Source organism: Triticum aestivum, chromosome 2A (genome assembly GCF_018294505.1).
Source record: "Triticum aestivum cultivar Chinese Spring chromosome 2A, IWGSC CS RefSeq v2.1, whole genome shotgun sequence".
Lineage (NCBI taxonomy): Eukaryota > Viridiplantae > Streptophyta > Magnoliopsida > Poales > Poaceae > Triticum > Triticum aestivum.
The window spans coordinates 199,901,704-199,924,227 of record NC_057797.1 but is presented as its reverse complement, the minus strand read 5'-3'; the positions used below and the strand labels follow the sequence as shown (position 1 = coordinate 199,924,227).

At 48.2% G+C, this 22,524-nt stretch overlaps 1 protein-coding gene across 1 annotated transcript; it reads right to left on the bottom strand.

Annotated features, from left to right (window-relative positions):
- Positions 1 to 337: 337 nt before the first annotated feature.
- LOC123188329 (G-type lectin S-receptor-like serine/threonine-protein kinase B120) lies at positions 338 to 10,875 on the bottom strand. The gene is made up of 9 exons (XM_044600380.1): positions 9,818 to 10,875; positions 3,732 to 4,042; positions 3,117 to 3,449; positions 2,890 to 3,000; positions 1,902 to 2,125; positions 1,466 to 1,676; positions 1,148 to 1,385; positions 918 to 1,068; positions 338 to 828 (listed from the first exon to the last, which is right to left on the bottom strand). Exons 1-9 carry the CDS (start codon positions 10,480 to 10,482, stop codon positions 520 to 522), a joined length of 2,553 nt encoding a protein of 850 aa, XP_044456315.1. The 5' UTR covers positions 10,483 to 10,875; the 3' UTR covers positions 338 to 519.
- Positions 10,876 to 22,524: the final 11,649 nt, after the last annotated feature.

Below are 22,524 nucleotides of genomic sequence, written 5' to 3'. Positions count from 1 at the left end.
ATTTTACCTCTGAACCGTGCTAAAATACAAACATTAGGGTAAATTCTCTGCAGATAAACTGGGGCGTCGTCTTCTTAACAACTGACAAAAAATAGGCAAAATTCTTGCCTCGGCTTCAAAAGAGAAATAAAGGATCCCGGTAGAGTGTCGACAACGTGAGCAGGCAATAAACTTCGAGCCTAAATAGAGAACTGATGCTTTTATATGGAGGTTCACGTTTGATCCATGTCCAGACAAGGAAATGTAGATCATATACACGAGTACAGCCGAGCCATCGCCGTCAAGTTAGAGATCTGGGTCGCTTTCAGTCATAGTCATGCCCGTAGCTAGCCGTAACTAAACTTGAGAATGGACCTTCATTCCGACTTTACAGATGACAGAAATGAATATCTTTTTTCGTACACATTGGGCTTCCTCAAACTGCCCACGTCCTACTCTACAGAAAACACCAGCATTGCAACATAACATTTGGAGAAAAAGAAAGACATGATATCTTCAGTATATACTGTCCCTGCTATGCTATCTTCCATGCAACTGTGTCATTGATACGGTACCAATGGAGTGGCTCCTCTCGTTCTCGCTTGATTTGCTCGACTCAAGAGCACGGCCACGGAGCATCAGGGTGGGCGCCCTCGGCATGGGAAGGCTGGAGCTGTCACTGCTCAACATCAGGATGACCGCGGGCACGTCCGGACGCTCTTGGGCATGATCTTGCACGCATAGCAATGCAATGTGGATGCACCTCAGGACCTGTCGAATCGAGCACGACGGTTTTATCAACGGGTCGATCATGTCCTCGCCCTTGTCTTCGTTCCATTGTTGCCATGCCTGGAAAATGGTTGCAAACTCGAGCCATGAGGAAACAAATAAACGAAATGTCAGGATGGGTGCGGCATATGGGATACGCATGCGCTTACATATCCCGCGATGTTTAGGGACTCCTGCTGGCCATGAAAGCTGACAGCCCTCTTCCCTGTAATGATCTCCAAGATCAGAACTCCGAAGCTATAGACATCGGACTTGACCGAGAAAATGCCTTCCATGGCATACTCAGGGGACATGTAGCCGCTGCAAAAGGAAAACCCAACTTAATGTAATGCAGCAGTAATATTCCAGTGGTCACAGGGTCCATGAGAAATGCACGTACAATGTTCCGACCACACGGTTCGTGTTGAACTGGTTTTCATCCCCTCCAAAAATCCTTGCCATTCCGAAATCTGATATTTTGGGGTTCATGTCTGTGTCTAGGAGAATGTTGCTGGCCTTGAGATCACGATGAACAATACGTAGCCTTGAGTCCCGGTGGAGATATAGCAGTCCTCGAGCAATACCTTCGATGATATCAAACCTTGTCCTCCAGTCTAGGAGACCTCGCTTTTCAGGATCTGTTCGCCCACAGTAATTACAATCCAATCAGTATATTTGTTCATCTAGAGGAATGAGGATGAATGGAAATGGTACGTACTAAAGATAAATGCGTCGAGGCTCTTGTTAGGCATGTACTCATAAACCAAGATCTTCTCTTCTCCCTGTATACAGCAGGCTAATAGTCTGACAAGATTCCGGTGCTGCAACTTTGCAATCAGTATGACCTCATTCTTGAACTCCTCATGGCCTTGACCTGAGTTCTTACAAAGCCTCTTCACAGCTACTTCTTCTCCACCAGGTAATGTTCCCTGAAGTGATTCATGGTATTAACTTGCATCAAGCCAAGTACAGTGTAATACTGGCCCACAAGAAAAAAAAACAAGTATGATACTCCTCAGTCCCGAAATACTTGTCGCACAAATGGATAGAAATGGACGTATCTAGAACTAAAAATACATCTAGATATATCCATTTCTACTACAAGTAATTCCGGATAGAGGGAGTACAAAGATTCATGATAGTATCACTCGTACCATATAAACCGGGCCAAATCCACCTTCCCCAAGCTTGTTGGATTCACTGAAACTACCAGTAGCAGCTTTGATGCGGTCCAGGGAGAGTACTTTGAGTTCATGATTTTTTCCGTCCTCCGTTTCATCGTCGAAAGGAATCGAATGTGAGATATCCAGCATGCCAGCACTTTGCTGCGATCTGGTAGATGAACGTCTTGACCTCCTCCAACTTCTGTGCACTGCATCTGCCCCAGAATACCAGTTAGCACTATACTTGCCTCCAAGAGTCCATTTATATTAGAAACTGAGACTAATTACTACAGCTAACAGTTCACAGCTAGATCCATTTTAGCAGTCTTCACAACAGCTTGGCAGCATGGTTTCTCCCAAGGCACAAGTCCTTTTTACCCCGCAACGCCTATAAATTTCTAGATTTCATCTTTGACTCTAAAGCCAAACAAATTACAGATGACACCCTTGCCTGCTAATTTTGACAAATTACCCTCTTAGACCAGTCAAATGTGGCCAGTGGTTTTGGCATAACAAGGTGCCACATGAACCGTGATCACCCCTACATGTGTACTGTTAAGAATGGGTTAGTATCTAGGTAGAAGTAAATAATCTGTACTGATTTGTACAGATCATGATCAGCTGATTTGATCACGATCAAATCATGATTGATTCTTGATTTGGCTTACGTTGCTAATCAAGGCAAAAAATAGTTCTCAAGCTTCTACCACATTGGTTTCAGGTCTCCCTTTTCTACCTCCCCTACTTATTGGTTGACCTGAGTTTTTACCATTACAAGAGTTGAGGGGTAAAAACTGATATATTTTTTTCCTATTTATGATCTGTAATGAATTCGTGGAACTAGTTAGGTACACTTGACTATACTGATTAGCACCACAAGAGAATGCAGTCTTGTGCAGACAACTACGGAGGGCAACAGAAGAATCAGGTGAGCTTTCGTTAGACTATAAATCATTGAGCCAAATCCAAGGAACCTCACCTTTGATATTTCTTCCACGCTTCCACCATAAAAAGAGACAAGCTAACAAAACAAATAGCACCACGGCAGATGCTATTGCGGCTATTTTCCAAACTGCGATATGTGAACCTGCTAATGAAGGAACAGCATAACCCAACATAAACATGGTAAGTCAAAGGTGAGAAAATATGGTAGCGTGAATAACTGCATATATAAACTTTATTCTTTAGATAATCTTCATCACTTACCTAACTCAGAAGCAGGAAGCTTGAGGTTTAGGGCATAACCCCCAGCCTGAAACTGGTAAACATCCATCAGTTCATTACCCCAATGTAGACACCCCGTCAACTGAGTCATGTAGACATAGGCACCACATGAGCAATTTTGCCGGCAGGTATTCATGCACCCATACTCATCGGTTACACCAGATACCCAGTATGAAAAATCTGGCCACTTGACATTCGGGATAGAGAGAAATCCATCTCCAGTTTTGTTCACCTGACAGTCCAAAGGTGGGTTTCTAACACAACCCTGGCTCCGATTTCCTGCATTCCACTCATCTGCTAACTTTGGCTTAAAACCTATTGAAGGAAAAAGGGCAAGAAAGGAAAAGGTGACTAATTTGTGAAGCATATACTTCTGTAAACATGTATGAAAGGGCTTGAGATGTCAAAATAAGCAGTGACAACGTCCATGCTTCCTATTTTAGGGTCCTAACTGCAACTTATAGTCAGTTGTGCCGGTGAACAAGAGAGGAAGTTCACCCAATTGTGTAAGGAACAAGACAGTTCCTCTTTTACTGGAAACAAGTAAGAGTGGAACCTGATTTTGTAAAGAAATTGCACCAAGAGTCAAAGACATACCTTTCATGCAGGTACATTTTGCCTTCCCATCTTGCACCACCGTACATATCGCATTTGAACCACATGCACCATAACGCTCGCACTCATTTGACGGTTGCACCCACACAGTTTCCCACTCCTGTGTAGACTTCTTAACCATGTAGCAGACGTCTCTGCCATCTGGCGCAACAACAAACCTCTGCAGAGATGTATTTGTTGCAGTGTAAGTGAAGTACATTCCCAGGATTGGATCATTTCCTTGTTTGTACCCATACACGTACAATGGCCTATATGGAATTCCTACAAAATTTAGCCCAGTCCATTGGCCCGACCTGTAAAGGATCACATACAAGTTATAATATCTTGAACTAAGCCGTTCAATAATTTTTACAGTTTATGTTGAGAAAGGGTACTCTTATTTACGATAAAGTCCTATGAGGACTTGGAGAGGTGTGACCATTGAATTATCATAGTAATTCTAATCATGTAATGCTTACTACTTTCAAGGTTGGGGACCATATAAAGCTATAAGAAATGGTCATGGAGAACCCAACCCAAGGAGACAAATCTCATCCAAAACAAGGTAGAAAAAATTATGTGCACAGTGGATTAAAATTTAGGTTATTCTTTAACACTATATATGGGATCTGAGGGTTACAAAGTTTCAAGGGAATTGTCAGAGACTGAAAATATCTTGTACTCTTTTGAAGTTGTCCCTAGGAATTTGTGGTTGCATTCTCAGTATATACTTGCGGAATTTAAATTGTTTGCCATCTTTAGTTTGTGAAACTTGGATTACTTGCTTTCCTAGGTGGGGACTTCCCTTCTGTGGAAGCTACTGCCTTTTCATTTCTATTTGCCTTTGGGAGTGCGTGTGGGTGTTGGACACCGAACCCTATTCAGTTATCTCGAGATACTGAAGTCCAGAACAGGTTTTTTCGTATGAAACAAGCACAAGTGAATTGGTTGGTAATTACAGGAACAAGAAGGCTGAAATCACATTTCAAATGCAAATGAACTTTAAAGTGTACTGTGCATTTCCAGGCCATTGCTAATGGGCGTCGTAGGCGCAACACCATCCCTCTCCTTTGGGATGGTCCGACTCTCTTGCAGTCCCCCCGGGACATTAGGTCCCACGTCGATGGCTTCTATAGGGCCCTGTTCACGGCCGCTCCTCGGAGCGGCTTTTCTTTGGCGCTTGACTGCTGGTCCGGTCGCCAACTTGTTTCCGAACTTGAGAACGCGGCCCTGATGGCCCCCTTCTCAGAGGATGAGGTCTGGGCCGCCATCAAAGGCATGAATCCTACCTCGGCCCCTGGCCCGGATGGCCTTCCAGTCAAGTTCTTCCAAAGCTTCTGGAATGTGATCAAGCCGGAGGTCATGGCCATCTTCGACGAGTTCTATGTTGGGTCCCTCGATCTCGGGCGCCTTAATTACGGGACGATCTCGCTCATTCCCAAGGTCCCTGGCGCCTCTAACATCCATCAGTTTCGCCCAATCACGGTGATCAACGTGATCTTCCGGATTCTGGCAAAAGGGTACGCCAATAGGGTGACCCTGCTCGCGGACCAGATCACTCACCCCAACCAATCGGCTTTCATCCAAGGCCGTTATATTCTGGATGGGGTGCTGGTCCTTCACGAAGTCCTCCATGAGGTCCGCTCCAAACACCTCAAGGCGGTCTTCCTGAAGATCGATTTCCATAAGGCCTATGACACTGTTAGCTGGCCCTTCCTTCGGGAAGTCCTTCTGCGAAAAGGCTTTGATGACCGTTGGGTGACGCGGGTTATGCAAATGGTCTCGTGTGGGCACACCGCCGTCAACATCAATGGGGAGATCGGTTCCTACTTCCCCACTTTCTGTGGAGTGAGGCAGGGCGACCCATTCTCCCCATTCCTGTTTAATATGGTGGTCGATGCTCTTGCGGCCATTCTGGATAAGGCCAAGGCCGCAGGCCATATTAGAGGTATCACCCCCCACCTGACTGGGGGTGTTGGCATCTCCCTGCTCCAGTACGCTGACGACACCATTATCATGGTCAAAGGCTCGGATACGGACATCGCTAGCCTTAAATTCCTCCTCCTCTGCTTCCAACAAATGTCTGGCCTTAAGATCAACTTCGACAAGAGTGATGTGATGGTGATGGGCTATTCTCCGGCTGAGGCCCTTAACATTGCCAACCGCTTCAACTGCCGCCCGGGCTCCTTCCCAACGACCTACCTGGGAACGCCCATTAGTGACTCTCAGCTTACTGTGGCGGACCTTCGTCCTGCGGTGACCAAGTTGCAAACGCGCATTGAGCCTTGGCAAGGTCGGTGGGTCTCGAAGGCGGCCCGGACGATTCTCATCAATTCCTCGCTCTCTAGTCTCCTCCTATTCCTTATGAGCTTCTACAGCCTCCACGAGACCCTCCATCACGAGATCGCTAAAATCTAGTCGCGCTTCTATTGGGCTGGGGACAATAACAAACAGAAGTATCATATGGTTAGTTGGCCCGACATCTGCAAGCCCCGGGAGCAGGGAGGCCTTGGCATCATGTGCTCGAAACGCATGAACATTGCCCTCCTCTCCCGCTGGCTCTGGCGTATTTCACAAGGGCATGGAGGTCTGTGGTTAGACATCATCCGGAATAAATACCTGTGTGGCCAGCCTCTGGCCTTCTGCCAGCGTTCGGGTGGATCCCAGTTCTGGCAATCGGTCATCCAACTGCTCCCCGTCCTCCGCATTGGGACTTCCATCTCGGTCGGCTCGGGCCCAGCGACCTTGTTCTGGTTTGACCGATGGGCCGGTGATGCTCCCTTCGCTGCCCGCTTCCCGGACCTCTTCTCCATCGACGTCGCCTCTACAATCTCAGTTCAACAGGCCCTTATTGACTTAGGGCGCCTCGCGTTCCGGAGGCCATTTGGGCCTCCGGAAGTGGCCGCTTGGCATGAACTTCTTGATTGTATTGCTCTTCATGAACCGTCGGTTGATGCGGGCCCGGATGAGGTTCGTTGGCGCCTCGAGTCATCGGGACAATTCTCCACCAAGTCCCTTTACGCGGCTATCGCCCCATCCTCCGCCCCGCCGCCCCTCCAGGCAGTCTGGTCCATTCGCCTGCCCCTCAAAATCCGCATCTTCATGTGGCAATGGATCCGTGGCCGGCTGCCGTCTGGAGTTGAGGTCCGCAAGCGCAATGGCCCGGGCTCCGGCCTCTGCCCCCTATGTGATACCCCCGAAGACTCAAACCACATCTTCTTCTCCTGCGTGACTGCTCAGTTTGTTTGGAGCTGCTTTAGAGAGGCGGTTGGTGGAGATTGGTGCCACTCCAACTTCCCCGACCTATTCGCCGAGGTTCAGGCCTAGCCGTCGCCATCTCGCCACATTAGGTGGCTTGAGATTGGGGCCCTCGCATGGACGCTCTGGACTATTCGCAATAAGCTTGTGATTCAGCGCTCCCCTCTTCGACGCTCTACTGACGCTCTCTTCAAACTGTCTGGTTACTTGCAGCTCTGGCGGCCGCTTAGCCGCCCACGGGACAGGGACGCCATCTCCGCCTTCATCGCCGATCTCCGCTCGATGGCCGTCCGCCTGTCGCCGCCACCACCGCCGCCTCCGCCTAAGCCTGATTAGTCGTCTGTTTGCTCTCCGGCCTTAGCTCCGGCTGAGCCTTTCTTTTATGTCGTGTGTGTTTTGGGCTTGTTGAGCTGTGCCCTCAGCAGTACCTTTGGACTTCTCTGTTGTGCGTCTTGGGTGTGTGTGTCTGAACTAGTCCGTGTATGTGCTCTTGGCGGTTTGCTTTATTTATAAAGCGGGGCGAAAGCCTTTTTCGGTAAGTGTACTGTGTATATGTTTCAGATTTGTCAAAAGATGGATCGACCAACTTCATAAATGTCAGTGCAGACTTAATGGGTTTGTCGAGGATTATGATTAGATTGCGCTGGCCCCATTCCACAATATAGTAGGTAGACTTAGTTAAGAATTACCAATATATAGAAGAATAGCACATGTGCAAATATGGGCTGCAAGTTGCAACTCACAGCTAAAACAACATTATAAAACCAGCTAGAGCCTGGTTGAGATTCATAAACCAACCCTCTCCCAAAAAGTCTATCCAGTAAGAAAATGGTGGGCATCCTAATTATATTTCAATACTTCGGGGCTCTTTGGTTTGTGACTAAGGTTGACTTAGGTTGCCATGCCTAAGCTTAGGCAAGTTTGACCAACTTAAGAAGGTGTTTGGTTCAAGCCTCACCTTAGGCAAGATGCTTTTTGCCACACTAGGGCCCCACATCACGTACACTCAAAAAGTGTGGCAAGATTCCCTTAGGCTTGCCAACTTGTGGCTTTCATTTTATTGAACTAACCTTAGGCAACTTTGGCAAGAAATGTGTGGCAAAGTGTGGCATGGCAAGGCCTAGAACCAAACGGCCCCTTCATCTTATAACTAGAGATTGATCAGCTCTAAAACACAGATATAATACGAATGGGTGCCAATGCAACTGGCAGAAAGTTGAAAAGGATGCATCCAGAAATCAGTCTAGCGACAACCTGATAAAAATGCAGATCAGAACACCAATGGACCCTCAATTCAACATCTTACTAATAAGCAACCGCAATTTTCCCTTAGGTAGTAAAGGAACTCCTGCACTACATGTTGACTTCATGCACCAATAGCACCCAGAAGCTTAACTAAGGAACATACAGGATTCTACTACTTTTCATTTGAAATCATTAACAGGAAGTTAGCACATTTCAACAACACTACGCAAACACTATTGGATAAATACAAGCACACAAGATATAAAGTTTCAGTTTTGCTAAAGCACATCTAGATGTGCCATAAGTATTGCACATCTAAGTCATATGCCGTTGATCTTACATTGAGATTCGTGTGAATATTTTCTTTCTCTTTTTTCTTTTTCTCTTTATGCTTGATTCACTCACTTAGATGTGCAATAACTAGAGCACATCTAGATGTGCCCTAGAAACACCCATAAAGTTTATCTTTCAGAGATTTGTTCCAAACGGTACTCTAGCGCACAAGTTTTCTTTTCTTTTTTTTGTTGCAGAAAAACACTGGGATCTATAAACCAAACCAGCAGTATAGACATCCCTGGAAAATAAAAAAGTTACTCCCAAATGGGCCGAGGGCGCGCCACTGCTGCTCAGTCGCCGGAGGCAGCCAGTCGTTGTTAGGGCAGGGAATCCATCCGGTAGTGGGGCCTCCCCGCACTCTGACGCCGGCAGAGCCAACGGAGGAGGAGTGAGGCGATGAGCAACGACCTACCGACGGAGGAGAGGTTGCGGCGTGGTGCACTCGGGGATCGCCTCTTCTAGGGTTTGGAGAGGAACGGTCCTCTAGCAGGCAAGATTTGAAGCTTTACAAATAACTTTACCATATGCCACAGGCCATCCTTATCAAAGAGATAGCGAGCAAACAGACTAATCGATACAAAAAAGTGATATTAGAATTCTGGGATGACCAACGAATCTACCCTGACTGACTATTTGCCTACTGATGGACTGCAAGTAGAGCTACCGCCCCACACATCCTCACGCGGCTAGTCAGTTTCCCACTTCTGAAACTGATCCTTTTGATGCACAATCATAAAATGAAGTGTGAATGATGTTTGTGTAGCACACCACACACGAAAAGAAGATGCTCGCAATTTGCAATTCAGACTAGCTAAGCCGACAGCTGATGCTTCCTAGTGCCGACTGGAACAACTAAAAGAAAACACAAATTGGATTGCCTCCGGAATGAATAATACACAACCTCCTAAAAATATTTAAAAAAAAACATGCCAGATGACAGATTCCATATTTCCTAGGTAGAGTAGGTGGCAAAAGAACAGAATTACAGAACAACTAGCAGGTTAACTACTAGTAGTAACATCTTTTTTTAGAAGAACAACTAGTAGTAGTAACATGTTGATAACACCTGATTTACTAAGCACATTAATGCCCCAATAAAATATACTCTACAACATTCCTAAAATCTGGCCAAGTCTCTACAACATTCCTACAGTATAATGATTTAAAATCTGGCCAAAAAATATTGAAGCAAACTATACTGGTCCAAGGAAAGGAAAAGATGGCAGGGAGCAGGGCATGGAGAAGCTGACCTCCAGAATGGAACGTTTCCGTCTCTCCAGATGAAGGCTTGGCTGGGGTTGGCCGGGTCGAGGCCGAGCGCGAACCGGCCCGGCGAGGGGTCCGTGTCGCTGGCCCAGGAGGTGAAGAGCATCCGCTCCGGCGGGCCCCTGACCTGCGCCCTGACCTCGGCGTTGACGCTGATGCGCATCCCGGAGAGCATGGTGTCGGATGGGTGCCAGAAGCTGTCCCAGATGACGGTGCCGTCGACGTCGCGCACCTGGAGGGAGCCGGAGTCCTGGATGACGGCCTCGTAGCCGCCCCGCGGCGCGGCCCGCGTGGTGGTGTTGGAGGACCAGAGCATGCGCGCGCCGTCCTTGGCGGCTCCGTCGAGCACGCGGAGCTCGCCGCCGGCCGTGAGCGTGAGCGACGGCGCGGCCGCCGCGGCGGCGTTCACGCGGTTGGCCACCCACGCCACGGTCCTGGGCTGTGTGTCGCGGTACCAGACGCAGAGGTAGAGGCGGGCCGGGCGCGCGGGGTCCGGCGCGTGGAAGCCCAGCTCGAACACCCCCGACGGCGAGGACACCAGCGTCGCCGGCGCCGTCAGCGAGTCCCCCTGCTTCAGCGTGTCCGTGGCCGCCGCCGCCGCCACGGCCAGCGCGGTGCAGAGCGAGAAGAGGAGACGGGAAGCCGCCATCGCCGTGGACACAGCACCGCAGGCCCTCCCTCCCTCCTCCTGGCTCGCTGCTTTTGCCTACTGGGGCGCCCAGCCAGCCACCAACTACCACCTCACTGGTGGCGAGCAGAGAGAGGGAGGGAGGGAGCGCGTTATGGCGAGACCGATGTCGTGGATTTGTTTAATTAGCGGAGAGCCTATAAGCACGTATAGTAGCTTTGCTTTCGGGTTGGTTCAAAAGCGATCTGCCGGCCGGTGAGCCGCGGGGTGAGCCCCGGCCAGGGCAAGGCAGGATGGGGAGGGCCATGATGCAAACGGAACATAACGTGCGCGATCCCGCTGTGTCCCTATCCCCCGAGTGCCGTCGCACAGTGCAGCACAGCACAGCGCGGCGCAGCACGGGGCTCATGGCGGGAGATCGGCCTCGTCGTTCACACACGCCGGGCAAAAAGGGGAAGGCGAGACAGTGGCGCACCACCATAGTTGTGGATCTTTTTGTGCTCTAGTGGAATACCTTGTGGTGTGCATGTGGCATGCGCAAGGCATTTGCTTGGGCAGTCCTGCCGACGTGCCAAAGAAGAGCTGTAAACTCACTACTCTACACATGCCTTTACCATGGGGAAGATTTCGTATGGTTTTTCAACCATTTGGGAGGCTCGTTTTGCTTCTCGATGCGGCGGCGTTTTGTGGTTAGACGACGCAGGATCGCCGTGTCGCCGTGGAAGAAGAATGCGCGCGCGCGCACGCACGCGCTTGCGGCCGTCGAGTTCGTTCCCGGAACGTGCACCAACGAGCAACGACCGCTGGAAAGGCATACGGGAAAACATGCTCACATTTGACATCTGTTGGTTGGTTCGTCGTGCGGCTCCTGTGACTGAGCGTAAAGCGGTCTGGGGCTGCCTCCTTGGTTGGACCCGCAACACGCATTCCTGGCTGTACCAACTTAAACCAGAGGGTCCCGGGAAGGAATGATCACATGTTGTGCCCGCAGCGGCGCCTCTGCTAAGTGCTAACTTGGTTTGCAAAGGTGGATGCATGGCTTTTATGGAGCAATAATTATGTGATTTAGCACTAGTATATAGTATATACTCCTACCATAGCTTTTGAGCTGGAGGGTCCTGCGCACTCTCAAATCATTCTCTCCTTTTTGTATGAAATGAGAGGAAGTCTATACTAGTTCCATTCAGCGGCAGCTGTCTTGTTTTTTACAGTGAGGGGGAAATATATCCCTCTTAGACCTTGTTTGGATGCAGGGCTAGCTATTTCCAGGGAAAATACGACATGGATGGAATACTATTGGCAAAATAAAAGCCCAGTGGAGAATCACGTGACCATTTGGGAGAGAAGGGGATGCTAGCGTCTTCTTTCCTAGCCGGAGCAGAGCAGGTCGCGAGGCGGAGAGCAGCAGAACTTCGCGAGCGGCACAACATCATAAGGATAGGGAGAATTTCTCCGATGTGACGAGGCGAGGGTTTTCTTTTTTTTTTTGAGCGGTAAACCAACACTTTATTCAAGACGGAGTTCGGTTTACAGGGATAACAAAAGGATCATGGGATAATCCCAGCCATACATGGCGACCTTCTACTAACGACGATGAAAACTTGGCCAAAGTATGGGCCTCAAAATTCAAAACACAACTTTCAAAAATAAAGACACAACTCTCAAAATCCTTAGCTGAAGCTTCAATCTCCTTGATGATCACACTATAAGGGCCAGCCGATCCCTTAATTATGAATCTCTTCTACCACTGTTTTGCAGTCACATGCAATAACGATTCTTCTCAGAGATAGATCGTGCGCAAGTGCCATAGCTTCTCTGCATGCAAGCGCTTTTAGAGTCGTCGGGTCATGAATATCACTGAAAACCATCGCAGAAGAACCCAGGTAGGTGCCATCGTGATCCCGACACAATGCTGCAGATGAACCTCCATTCCCTACCCTCGCTAGGCCCCCATCCACGTGGATTTTTGCCATACCCGGGGGTGGTGCCCTCCATTCATATCTTACTTCTGCACTCCTTGACACCACGGTCTGTTGACCCGGCTGATGTGTGTTTGCTACATTAATTGCTTCAAGTTTCGCGATGAAGCTGGTAATGAAGGAGTTTGTGGCCTGAGGGCTCTGAAGAATTCCTTCATGTATTGCTTTGCAGCGCGCCGATCAAATCGCCCACAGAGTCACTACAGTTTTGATCAATAGTGTATGCGGCATAATTTCGATTAGTGAGAAAATCCATCTCTTGGCGTTCCCCTATGTTGTAGCCTGTAGAAGAGATGATATATCATCTTCTGTGAGAGCCCACACGCAACGGGCCATAGTACAGTCTAGAAGGGAATGGCGACATGAATCCTGCGCCCCACATATCTGGCATCGATCCTTAGTCGCCATCTTTCTGCGTAGTCTTACATCTTCTGTTGGGATTGAGTGCTTTGCTAGTCTCCATAGAAAATTCCTTATCTTCCCCGGTACTTTCACTGACCACAAAGATTTCCAAGATCTCGCTTCTGCTTCATAGTTTGAATTTCCTGCCCTTCCTTCCAACCAATCTTCTCTTCTTCTCTTAGTATCAACTAGCATGCGATAGGCGGACCGTACCGAAAAGACACCACTCTTCTCATGATTCCATGCCCAAAAATCTGCCAATCTCCTTGTACACAGGGGGATCCCTAGAAGTATATTTGAATCAGCCGCAATAAAAATCTGTTCCACGAGTTCCTTTCTCCAAGAAGCATTCGTTCCATCAATCAGATCACTTACTAGCTATGGTGGGTTGGCAGAAAGGCAAGCTATCGGCCTCATTGTCCCGTTTCTAGGGATCCAATTATCTTGCCATATCCGCGTGGTAACTCCATCGCCAACTCTCCTTATTAGACCCTGAAGTAGCACATCTCGGCCTTCCAAAATAGCCCTCCACACCTGCGAGGGATGACTCCCAAGCTCAGCCGAGAGTATGTTAGAATCAGGGAAGTAAATGGCTTTTAGCATTTGAGCACAAAGCGAATCCGCTTGCTGCGACGGGCGCCATGCCTGACGAGCTAGGAGAGCAAGGTTAAATAGCTCAAAATCCCGGAATCTCAGGCCGCCCATGAACTTTGGTTGTGTCATTGTGTGCCATGATACCCAGTTGGGTTTTCTCTTCCCCTCCTTACTTCCCCACCAAAATTGGCGAATCAATTTGTTCAGGTGTTCACGTAAGCCTCTGGGAAGTTTAAAACATGACATGGAGTAGACCGGCATGTTGGGGAACGTAGCAGAATTTTAAAATTTTCTACGCATCACCAAGATCAATCTATGGAGTCATCTAGCAACGAGGGAGAGAGGAGTGCATCTACATACCCTTGTAGATCGCGCGCGGAAGCGTTCAAGAGAACGGGGTTGATGGAGTCGTACTCGACGTGATCCAAATCATCGATGACCTGGTGTCGAACGGACGGCACCTCCGCGTTCAACACACGTACGGTTGAGAAGACGTCTCCTCCAACTTGATCCACCAAGGGGGAAGGAGAGATTGATGAAGATCCAGCAGCACGACGGCGTGGTGGTGGAAGCAACGGTGATCTCGGCAGGGCTTCGCCAAACGCAGGGAGACGGAGGAGTGTCACGGGAGGGAGAGGGAGAGGCCAGGGGCTTGGGTGCGGCTGCCCTCCCTCCCCCCCACTATATATAGGGTGCCTAGGGGGGCGGCGGCCAAAGGGGGTGCCTTGCCCCCCAAGGCAAGGGTGGCGCCCCCACCCCTAGAGTTTCCAACCCTAGGCGCAGGGGGAGGCCCAAGGGTGGGCGCACCAGCCCACTAGGGGCTGGTTCCCCTCCCACTTCAACCCATGGGGCCCTCCGGGATAGGTGGCCCCACCCGGTGGGCCCCCGGGACCCTTCCGGTGGTCCCGGTACAATACCGATTACCCCCGAAACTTTCCCGATGGCCGAAACTTGACTTCCTATATATAAATCTTCACCTCCAGACCATTCCGGAACTCCTCGTGACGTCCGGGATCTCATCCGGGACTCCGAACAACTTTCTGGTTACCGTATGCTAATATCTCTACAACCCTAGCGTCACCGAACCTTAAGTGTGTAGACCCTACGGTTTTGGGAGACATGCAGACATGACCGAGACGCTTCTCCGGTCAATAACCAATAGCGGGATCTAGATACCCATGTTGGCTCCCACATGCTCCACGATGATCTCATCGGATGAACCACGATGTCGAGGATTCAATCAATCTGTATACAATTCCCTTTGTCAATCGGTACGTTACTTGCCCGAGACTCGATCGTCGGTATCCCAATACCTAGTTCAATCTCGTTACCGGCAAGTCACTTTACTCGTGCCGTAATGCATGATCCCGTGATCAACCACTTGGTCACATTGAGCTCATTATGATGATGCATTACCGAGTGGGCCCAGAGATACCTCTCCGTCATACGGAGTGACAAATCCCAGTCTCGATTCGTGCCAACCCAACAGACACTTTCGGAGATACCTTTAATGTACCTTTATAGTCACCCAGTTACGTTGTGACGTTTGGCACACCCAAGGCACTCCTACGGTATCCGGGAGTTGCACAATCTCATGGTCTAAGGAAATGATACTTGACATTCAGAAAAGCTACAGCAAACGAACTACACGATCTTTGAGCTAAGCTTAGGATTGGGTCTTGTCCATCACATCATTCTCCTAATGATGTGATCCCGTTATCAATGACATCCAATGTCCATAGTCAGGAAACCATGACTATCCTTTGATCAACGAGCTAGTCAACTAGAGGCTCACTAGGGACGTGTTGTGGTCTATGTATTCACACATGTATTACGATTTCCGGATAACACAATTATAGCATGAACAATAGACAATTATCATGAACAAAGAAATATAATAATAACCATTTTATTATTGCCTCTAGGGCATATTTCCAACAGTCTCCCACTTGCACTAGAGTCAATAGTCTAGTTACATTGTGATGAATCGAACACCCATGCAGTTCTGGTGTTGATCATGTTTTGCTCTAGGGAGAGGTTTAGTCAACGGATCTGCCACATTCAGGTCCGTATGTACTTTACAAATCTCTATGTCTCCATTTTGAACACTTTCACGAATGGAGTTGAAGCGACGCTTGATATGCCTGGTCTTCCTGTGAAACCTGGGCTCCTTGGCAAGGGCAATAGCTCCAGTGTTGTCACAGAAGAGAGTCATCGGGCCCGACGCATTGGGTATGACTCCTAGGTCGGTAATGAACTCCTTCACCCAGACTGCTTCTTGTGCTGCCTCCGAGGCTGCCATGTACTCCGCTTCACATGTAGATCCCGCCACAACGCTTTGCTTGCAACTGCACCAGCTTACTGCCCCACCATTCAAAATATACACGTATCCGGTTTGTGACTTAGAGTCATCCAGATCTGTGTCGAAGCTAGCATCGACGTAACCCTTTACGACGAGCTCTTCGTCACCTCCATACACGAGAAACATGTCCTTAGTCCTTTTCAGGTACTTCAGGATATTCTTGACCGCTGTCCAGTGTTCCATGCCGGGATTACTTTGGTACCTTCCTACCAAACTTACGGCAAGGTTTACATCAGGTCTGGTACACAGCATAGCATACATGATAGACCCTATGGCCGAGGCATAGGGGACGACACTCATCTTTTCTCTATCTTCTGCCGTGGTCGGGCATTGAGCCGTGCTCAATCTCGTACCTTGCAATACAGGCAAGAACCCCTTCTTTGACTGATCCATTTTGAACTTCTTCAATATCTTGTCAAGGTACGTACTCTGTGAAAGACCAATGAGGCGTCTCGATCTATCTCTATAGATCTTGATGCCTAATATATAAGCAGCTTCTCCAAGGTCCTTCATTGAAAAACACTTGTTCAAGTAGGCCTTTATGCTTTCCAAGAATTCTATATCATTTCCCATCAACAGTATGTCATCCACATACAATATGAGAAATGCTACAGAGCTCCCACTCACTTTCTTGTAAATGCAGGCTTCTCCATAAGTCTGCGTAAACCCAAACGCTTTGATCATCTCATCAAAACGAATGTTCCAACTCCGAGATGCTTGCACCAGCCCATAAATCGAGCGTTGGAGCTTGCACACCTTGTCAGCATTCTTAGGATCGACAAAACCTTCCGGCTGCATCATATACAATTCTTCCTTAAGGAAACCATTAAGGAATGCCGTTTTGACGTCCATTTGCCATATCTCATAATCATAGAATGCGGCAATTGCTAACATGATTCGGACGGACTTCAGCTTCGCTACGGGTGAGAAAGTCTCATCGTAGTCAACCCCTTGAACTTGTCGATAACCCTTAGCGACAAGCCGAGCTTTATAGATGGTCACATTACCATCCGCGTCTGTCTTCTTCTTAAAGATCCATTTATTTTCTATGGCTCGCCGATCATCGGGCAAGTCAGTCAAAGTCCATACTTCGTTTTCATACATGGATCCTATCTCGGATTTCATGGCTTCCAGCCATTTGTCGGAATCCGGGCCCGCCATCGCTTCTTCATAGTTCGAAGGTTCACCGTTGTCTAACAACATGATTTCCAAGACAGGGTTGCCGTACCACTCTGGTGCGGAACGTGTCCTCGTGGACCTACGAAGTTCAGTAGTAACTTGATCTGAAGTTTCATGATCATCATCATTAACTTCCTCTCTAGTCGGTGCAGGCACCTCAGGAACATTTTCTTGAGCTGCGCCACTTACCGGTTCAAGAGGTAATACTTCATCAAGTTCTACTTTCCTCCCACTTATTTCTTTCGAGAGAAACTCTTTCTCTAGAAAGGACCCATTCTTGGCAACAAAGATCTTGCCTTCGGATCTGAGGTAGAAGGTATACCCAACAGTTTCTTTAGGGTATCCTATGAAGACGCATTTTTCCGACTTGGGTTCGAGCTTTTCAGGTTGAAGTTTCTTGACATAAGCATCGCATCCCCAAACTTTTAGAAACGACAGCTTAGGTTTCTTCCCAAACCATAATTCATACGGTGTCGTCTCAACGGATTTCGACGGAGCCCTATTTAAAGTGAATGCGGCAGTCTCTAAAGCATAGCCCCAAAATGACAGCGGTAAATCGGTAAGAGACATCATAGATCGCACCATATCCAATAGAGTGCGATTACGACGTTCGGACACACCATTACGCTGAGGTGTTCCAGGCGGCGTGAGTTGTGAAACTATTCCACATTTTCTTAAGTGTGTGCCAAATTCGTGACTCAAGTATTCTCCCCCACGATCTGATCGCAAGAACTTGATTTTCTTGTCACGTTGATTCTCAACCTCACTCTGAAATTCCTTGAACTTTTCAAAGGTCTCAGACTTGTGTTTCATTAAGTAGACATACCCATATCTACTCAAGTCATCAGTGAGGGTGAGAACATAACGATAGCCACCGCGAGCCTCAACACTCATTGGACCGCACACATCAGTATGTATGATTTCCAATAAGTTGGTTGCTCGCTCCATTGTTCCTGAGAACGGAGTCTTGGTCATTTTACCCATGAGGCATGGTTCGCACGTGTCAAATGATTCGTAATCAAGAGACTCTAAAAGTCCATCTGCATGGAGCTTCTTCATGCGTTTGACACCTATGTGACCAAGGCGGCAGTGCCACAAGTATGTGGGACTATCATTATCAACCTTACATCTTTTGGTATTCACACTATGAATATGTGTAGCATTACGCTCGAGATTCATTAAGAATAAACCATTCACCATCGGAGCATGACCATAAAACATATCTCTCATATAAATAGAACAACCATTATTCTCGGATTTAAATGAGTAGCCATCTCGAATTAAACGAGATCCTGATACAATGTTCATGCTCAAAGCTGGCACTAAATAACAATTATTGAGGTTTAAAACTAATCCCGTAGGTAAATGTAGAGGCAGCGTGCCGACGGCGATCACATCGACCTTGGAACCATTCCCGACGCGCATCGTCACCTCGTCCTTCGCCAGTCTCCGCTTATTCCGCAGCTCCTGCTTTGAGTTACAAATGTGAGCAACCGCACCGGTATCAAATACCCAGGAGCTACTACGAGTACTGGTAAGGTACACATCAATTACATGTATATCACATATACCTTTAGTGTTGCCGGCCTTCTTGTCCGCTAAGTATTTGGGGCAGTTCCGCTTCCAGTGACCACTTCCCTTGCAATAAAAACACTCAGTCTCGGGCTTGGGTCCATTCTTTGGCTTCTTCCCGGCAGCTTGCTTACCGGGCGCGGCAACTCCCTTGCCGTCCTTCTTGAAGTTCTTCTTACCCTTGCCTTTCTTGAACTTAGTGGTTTTATTCACCATCAACACTTGATGTTCCTTTTTGATTTCCACCTCTGCTGATTTCAGCATTGAATACACCTCAGGAATGGTCTTTTCCATCCCCTGCATATTGAAGTTCATCACAAAGCTCTTGTAGCTCGGTGGAAGCGACTGAAGGATTCTGTCAATGACCGCGTCATCCGGGAGATTAACTCCCAGCTGAGTCAAGCGGTTATGCAACCCAGACATTCTGAGTATGTGCTCACTGACAGAACTATTTTCCTCCATCTTACAGCTGAAGAACTTGTCGGAGACTTCATATCTCTCGACCCGGGCATGAGCTTGAAAAACCATTTTCAGCTCTTCGAACATCTCATATGCTCCGTGTCTCTCAAAACGCTTTTGGAGCCCCGGTTCTAAGCTGTAAAGCATGCCGCACTGAACGAGGGAGTAATCATCAGCACGTGACTGCCAAGCGTTCATAACGTCTTGGTTCTCTGGGACAGGTGCGTCACCTAGCGGTGCTTCTAGGACATAATCTTTCTTGGCAGCTATGAGGATGATCCTCAGGTTCCGGACCCAGTCCGTATAGTTGCTGCCATCGTCTTTCAGCTTGGTTTTCTCTAGGAACGCGTTGAAGTTGAGGACAACGTGGGCCATTTGATCTACAAGACATATTGTAAAGATTTTAGACTAAGTTCATGATAATTAAGTTCATCTAATCAAATTACTCAATGAACTCCCACTCAGATAGACATCCCTCCAGTCATCTAAGTGAAACATGATCCGAGTTAACTAGGCCGTGTCCGATCATCACGTGAGACGGACTAGCCAACATCGGTGAACATCTTCATGTTGATCGTATCTTCTATACGACTCATGCTCGACCTTTCGGTCTTCCGTGTTCCGAGGCCATGTCTGTACATGCTAGGCTCGTCAAGTCAACCTAAGTGTATTGCGTGTGTAAATCTGGCTTACACCCGTTGTATTCGAACGTTAGAATCTATCACACCCGATCATCACGTGGTGCTTCGAAACAACGAACCTTCGCAACGGTGCACAGTTAGGGGGAACACTTTCTTGAAATTATTACGAGGGATCATCTTATTTAAGCTACCGTCGTTCTAAGCAAATAAGATGTAAAACATGATAAACATCACATGCAATCAAATAGTGACATGATATGGCCAATATCATTTGCTCCTTTTGATCTCCATCTTCGGGGCTCCATGATCATCGTTGTCACCGGCATGACACCATGATCTCCATCATCGTGTCTTCTTGAAGTTGTCTCGTCATCTATTACTTCTACTACTATGGCTAACGCTTTAGCAATAAAGTAAAGTAATTACATGACGTTTATGTTGACACGCAGGTCATAAATAAATAAAGACAACTCCTATGGCTCCTGCCGGTTGTCATACTCATCGACATGCAAGTCGTGATTCCTATTACAAGAACATGATCATCTCATACATCACATATATCATTCATCACATCCTTTGGCCATATCACATCACAAAACACTTGCTGCAAAAACAAGTTAGACGTCCTCTAATTGTTGTTGCAAGTTTTTACGTGGCTGCTATAGGTTTCTAGCAAGAACGTTTCTTACCTACGCCAAAACCACAACGTGAATTGCCAATTTCTATTTACCCTTCATAAGGACCCTGTTCATCGAATCCGATCCGACTAAAGTGGGAGAGACAGACACCCGCCAGCCACCTTATGCAACTAGTGCATGTCAGTCGGTGGAACCAGTCTCACGTAAGCGTACGTGTAAGGTTGGTCCGAGCCGCTTCATCCCACAATGCCACCGAATCAAGATAAGACTAGTAACTGCAAGATAATTGACAATATCGACGCCCACAACTGCTTTATGTTCTACTCGTGCATAGTAACTACGCATAGATCTAGCTCATGATGCCACTGTTGGGGAACGTAGCAGAATTTTAAAATTTTCTACGCATCACCAAGATCAATCTATGGAGTCATCTAGCAACGAGGGAGAGAGGAGTGCATCTACATACCCTTGTAGATCGCGCGCGGACGCGTTCAAGAGAACGGGGTTGATGGAGTCGTACTCGACGTGATCCAAATCACCGATGACCTAGTGCCGAACGGACGGCACCTCCGCGTTCAACACACGTACGGTTGGGAAGACGTCTCCTCCAACTTGATCCAGCAAGGGGGAAGGAGAGGTTGATGAAGATCCAGCAGCACGACGGCGTGGTGGTGGAAGCAACGGTGATCTCGGCAGGGCTTCGCCAAGCGCAGGGAGACGGAGGAGTGTCACGGGAGGGAGAGGGAGAGGCCAGGGGCTTGGGTGCGGCTGCCCTCCCTCCCCCCACTATATATAGGGTGCCTAGGGGGGCGCCGGCCCTAGGAGATCCAATCTCCTAGGGGGGGCGGCCAAGGGGGTGCCTTGCCCCCCAAGGCAAGGGTGGCGCCCCCACCCCTAGGGTTTCCAACCCTAGGCGCAGGGGGAGGCCCAAGGGGGGCGCACCAGCCCACTAGGGGCTGGTTCCCCTCCCACTTCAGCCCATGGGGCCCTCCGGGATAGGTGGCCCCACCCGGTGGACCCCCGGGACCCTTCCGGTGGTCCCGGTACAATACCGATTACCCCCGAAACTTTCCCGATGGCCGAAACTTGACTTCCTATATATAAATCTTCACCTCCGGACCATTCCGGAACTCCTCGTGACGTCCGGGATCTCATCCGGGACTCCGAACAACTTTCGGGTTACCGTATGCTAATATCTCTACAACCCTAGCGTCACCGAACCTTAAGTGTGTAGACCCTACGGGTTCGGGAGACATGCAGACATGACCGAGACGCCTCTCCGGTCAATAACCAACAGCGGGATCTGGATACCCATGTTGGCTCCCACATGCTCCACGATGATCTCATCGGATGAACCACGATGTCGAGGATTCAATCAATCCGTATACAATTCCCTTTGTCAATCGGTACGTTACTTGCCCGAGACTCGATCGTCGGTATCCCAATACCTAGTTCAATCTCGTTACCGGCAAGTCACTTTACTCGTGCCGTAATGCATGATCCCGTGATCAACCACTTGGTCACATTGAGCTCATTATGATGATGCATTACCGAGTGGGCCCAGAGATACCTCTCCGTCATACAGAGTGACAAATCCCAGTCTCGATTCGTGCCAACCCAACAGACACTTTCGGAGATACCTGTAATGTACCTTTATAGTCACCCAGTTACGTTGTGACGTTTGGCACACCCAAGGCACTCCTACGGTATCCGGGAGTTGCACAATCTCATGGTCTAAGGAAATGATACTTGACATTCAGAAAAGCTACAGCAAACGAACTACACGATCTTTGAGCTAAGCTTAGGATTGGGTCTTGTCCATCACATCATTCTCCTAATGATGTGATCCCATTATCAATGACATCCAATGTCCATAGTCAGGAAACCATGACTATCCTTTGATCAACGAGCTAGTCAACTAGAGGCTCACTAGGGACGTGTTGTGGTCTATGTATTCACACATGTATTATGATTTCCGGATAACACAATTATAGCATGAACAATAGACAATTATCATGAACAAAGAAATATAATAATAACCATTTTATTATTGCCTCTAGGGCATATTTCCAACACGGCACTGCCTGTGCAATTGACTTCACTAGAACCTCCTTCCCTGCTGAAGAGATAGTTTTCTCAATCCACCCTTTTACTTTACTCCACAATCTATCCTTTAAATATTTGAAAGCTCCATACTTAGATGCTCCTACATCAGTGGGCATCCCTAGATATTTATC

Bases quoted from the DNA above. Each gene is read 5' to 3' on its own strand.
- LOC123188329 (XM_044600380.1), bottom strand. From the start codon at position 10,482: ATGGCGGCTTCCCGTCTCCTCTTCTCGCTCTGCACCGCGCTGGCCGTG. The intron at 3,450-3,731 runs GTATGTCTTTGA...TTCCTTCAATAG, and splicing joins AAAATGTACCTGCATGAAAG to GTTTTAAGCCAAAGTTAGCA. The intron at 1,386-1,465 runs GTACGTACCATT...GTGGGCGAACAG, and splicing joins CCTCGACGCATTTATCTTTA to ATCCTGAAAAGCGAGGTCTC.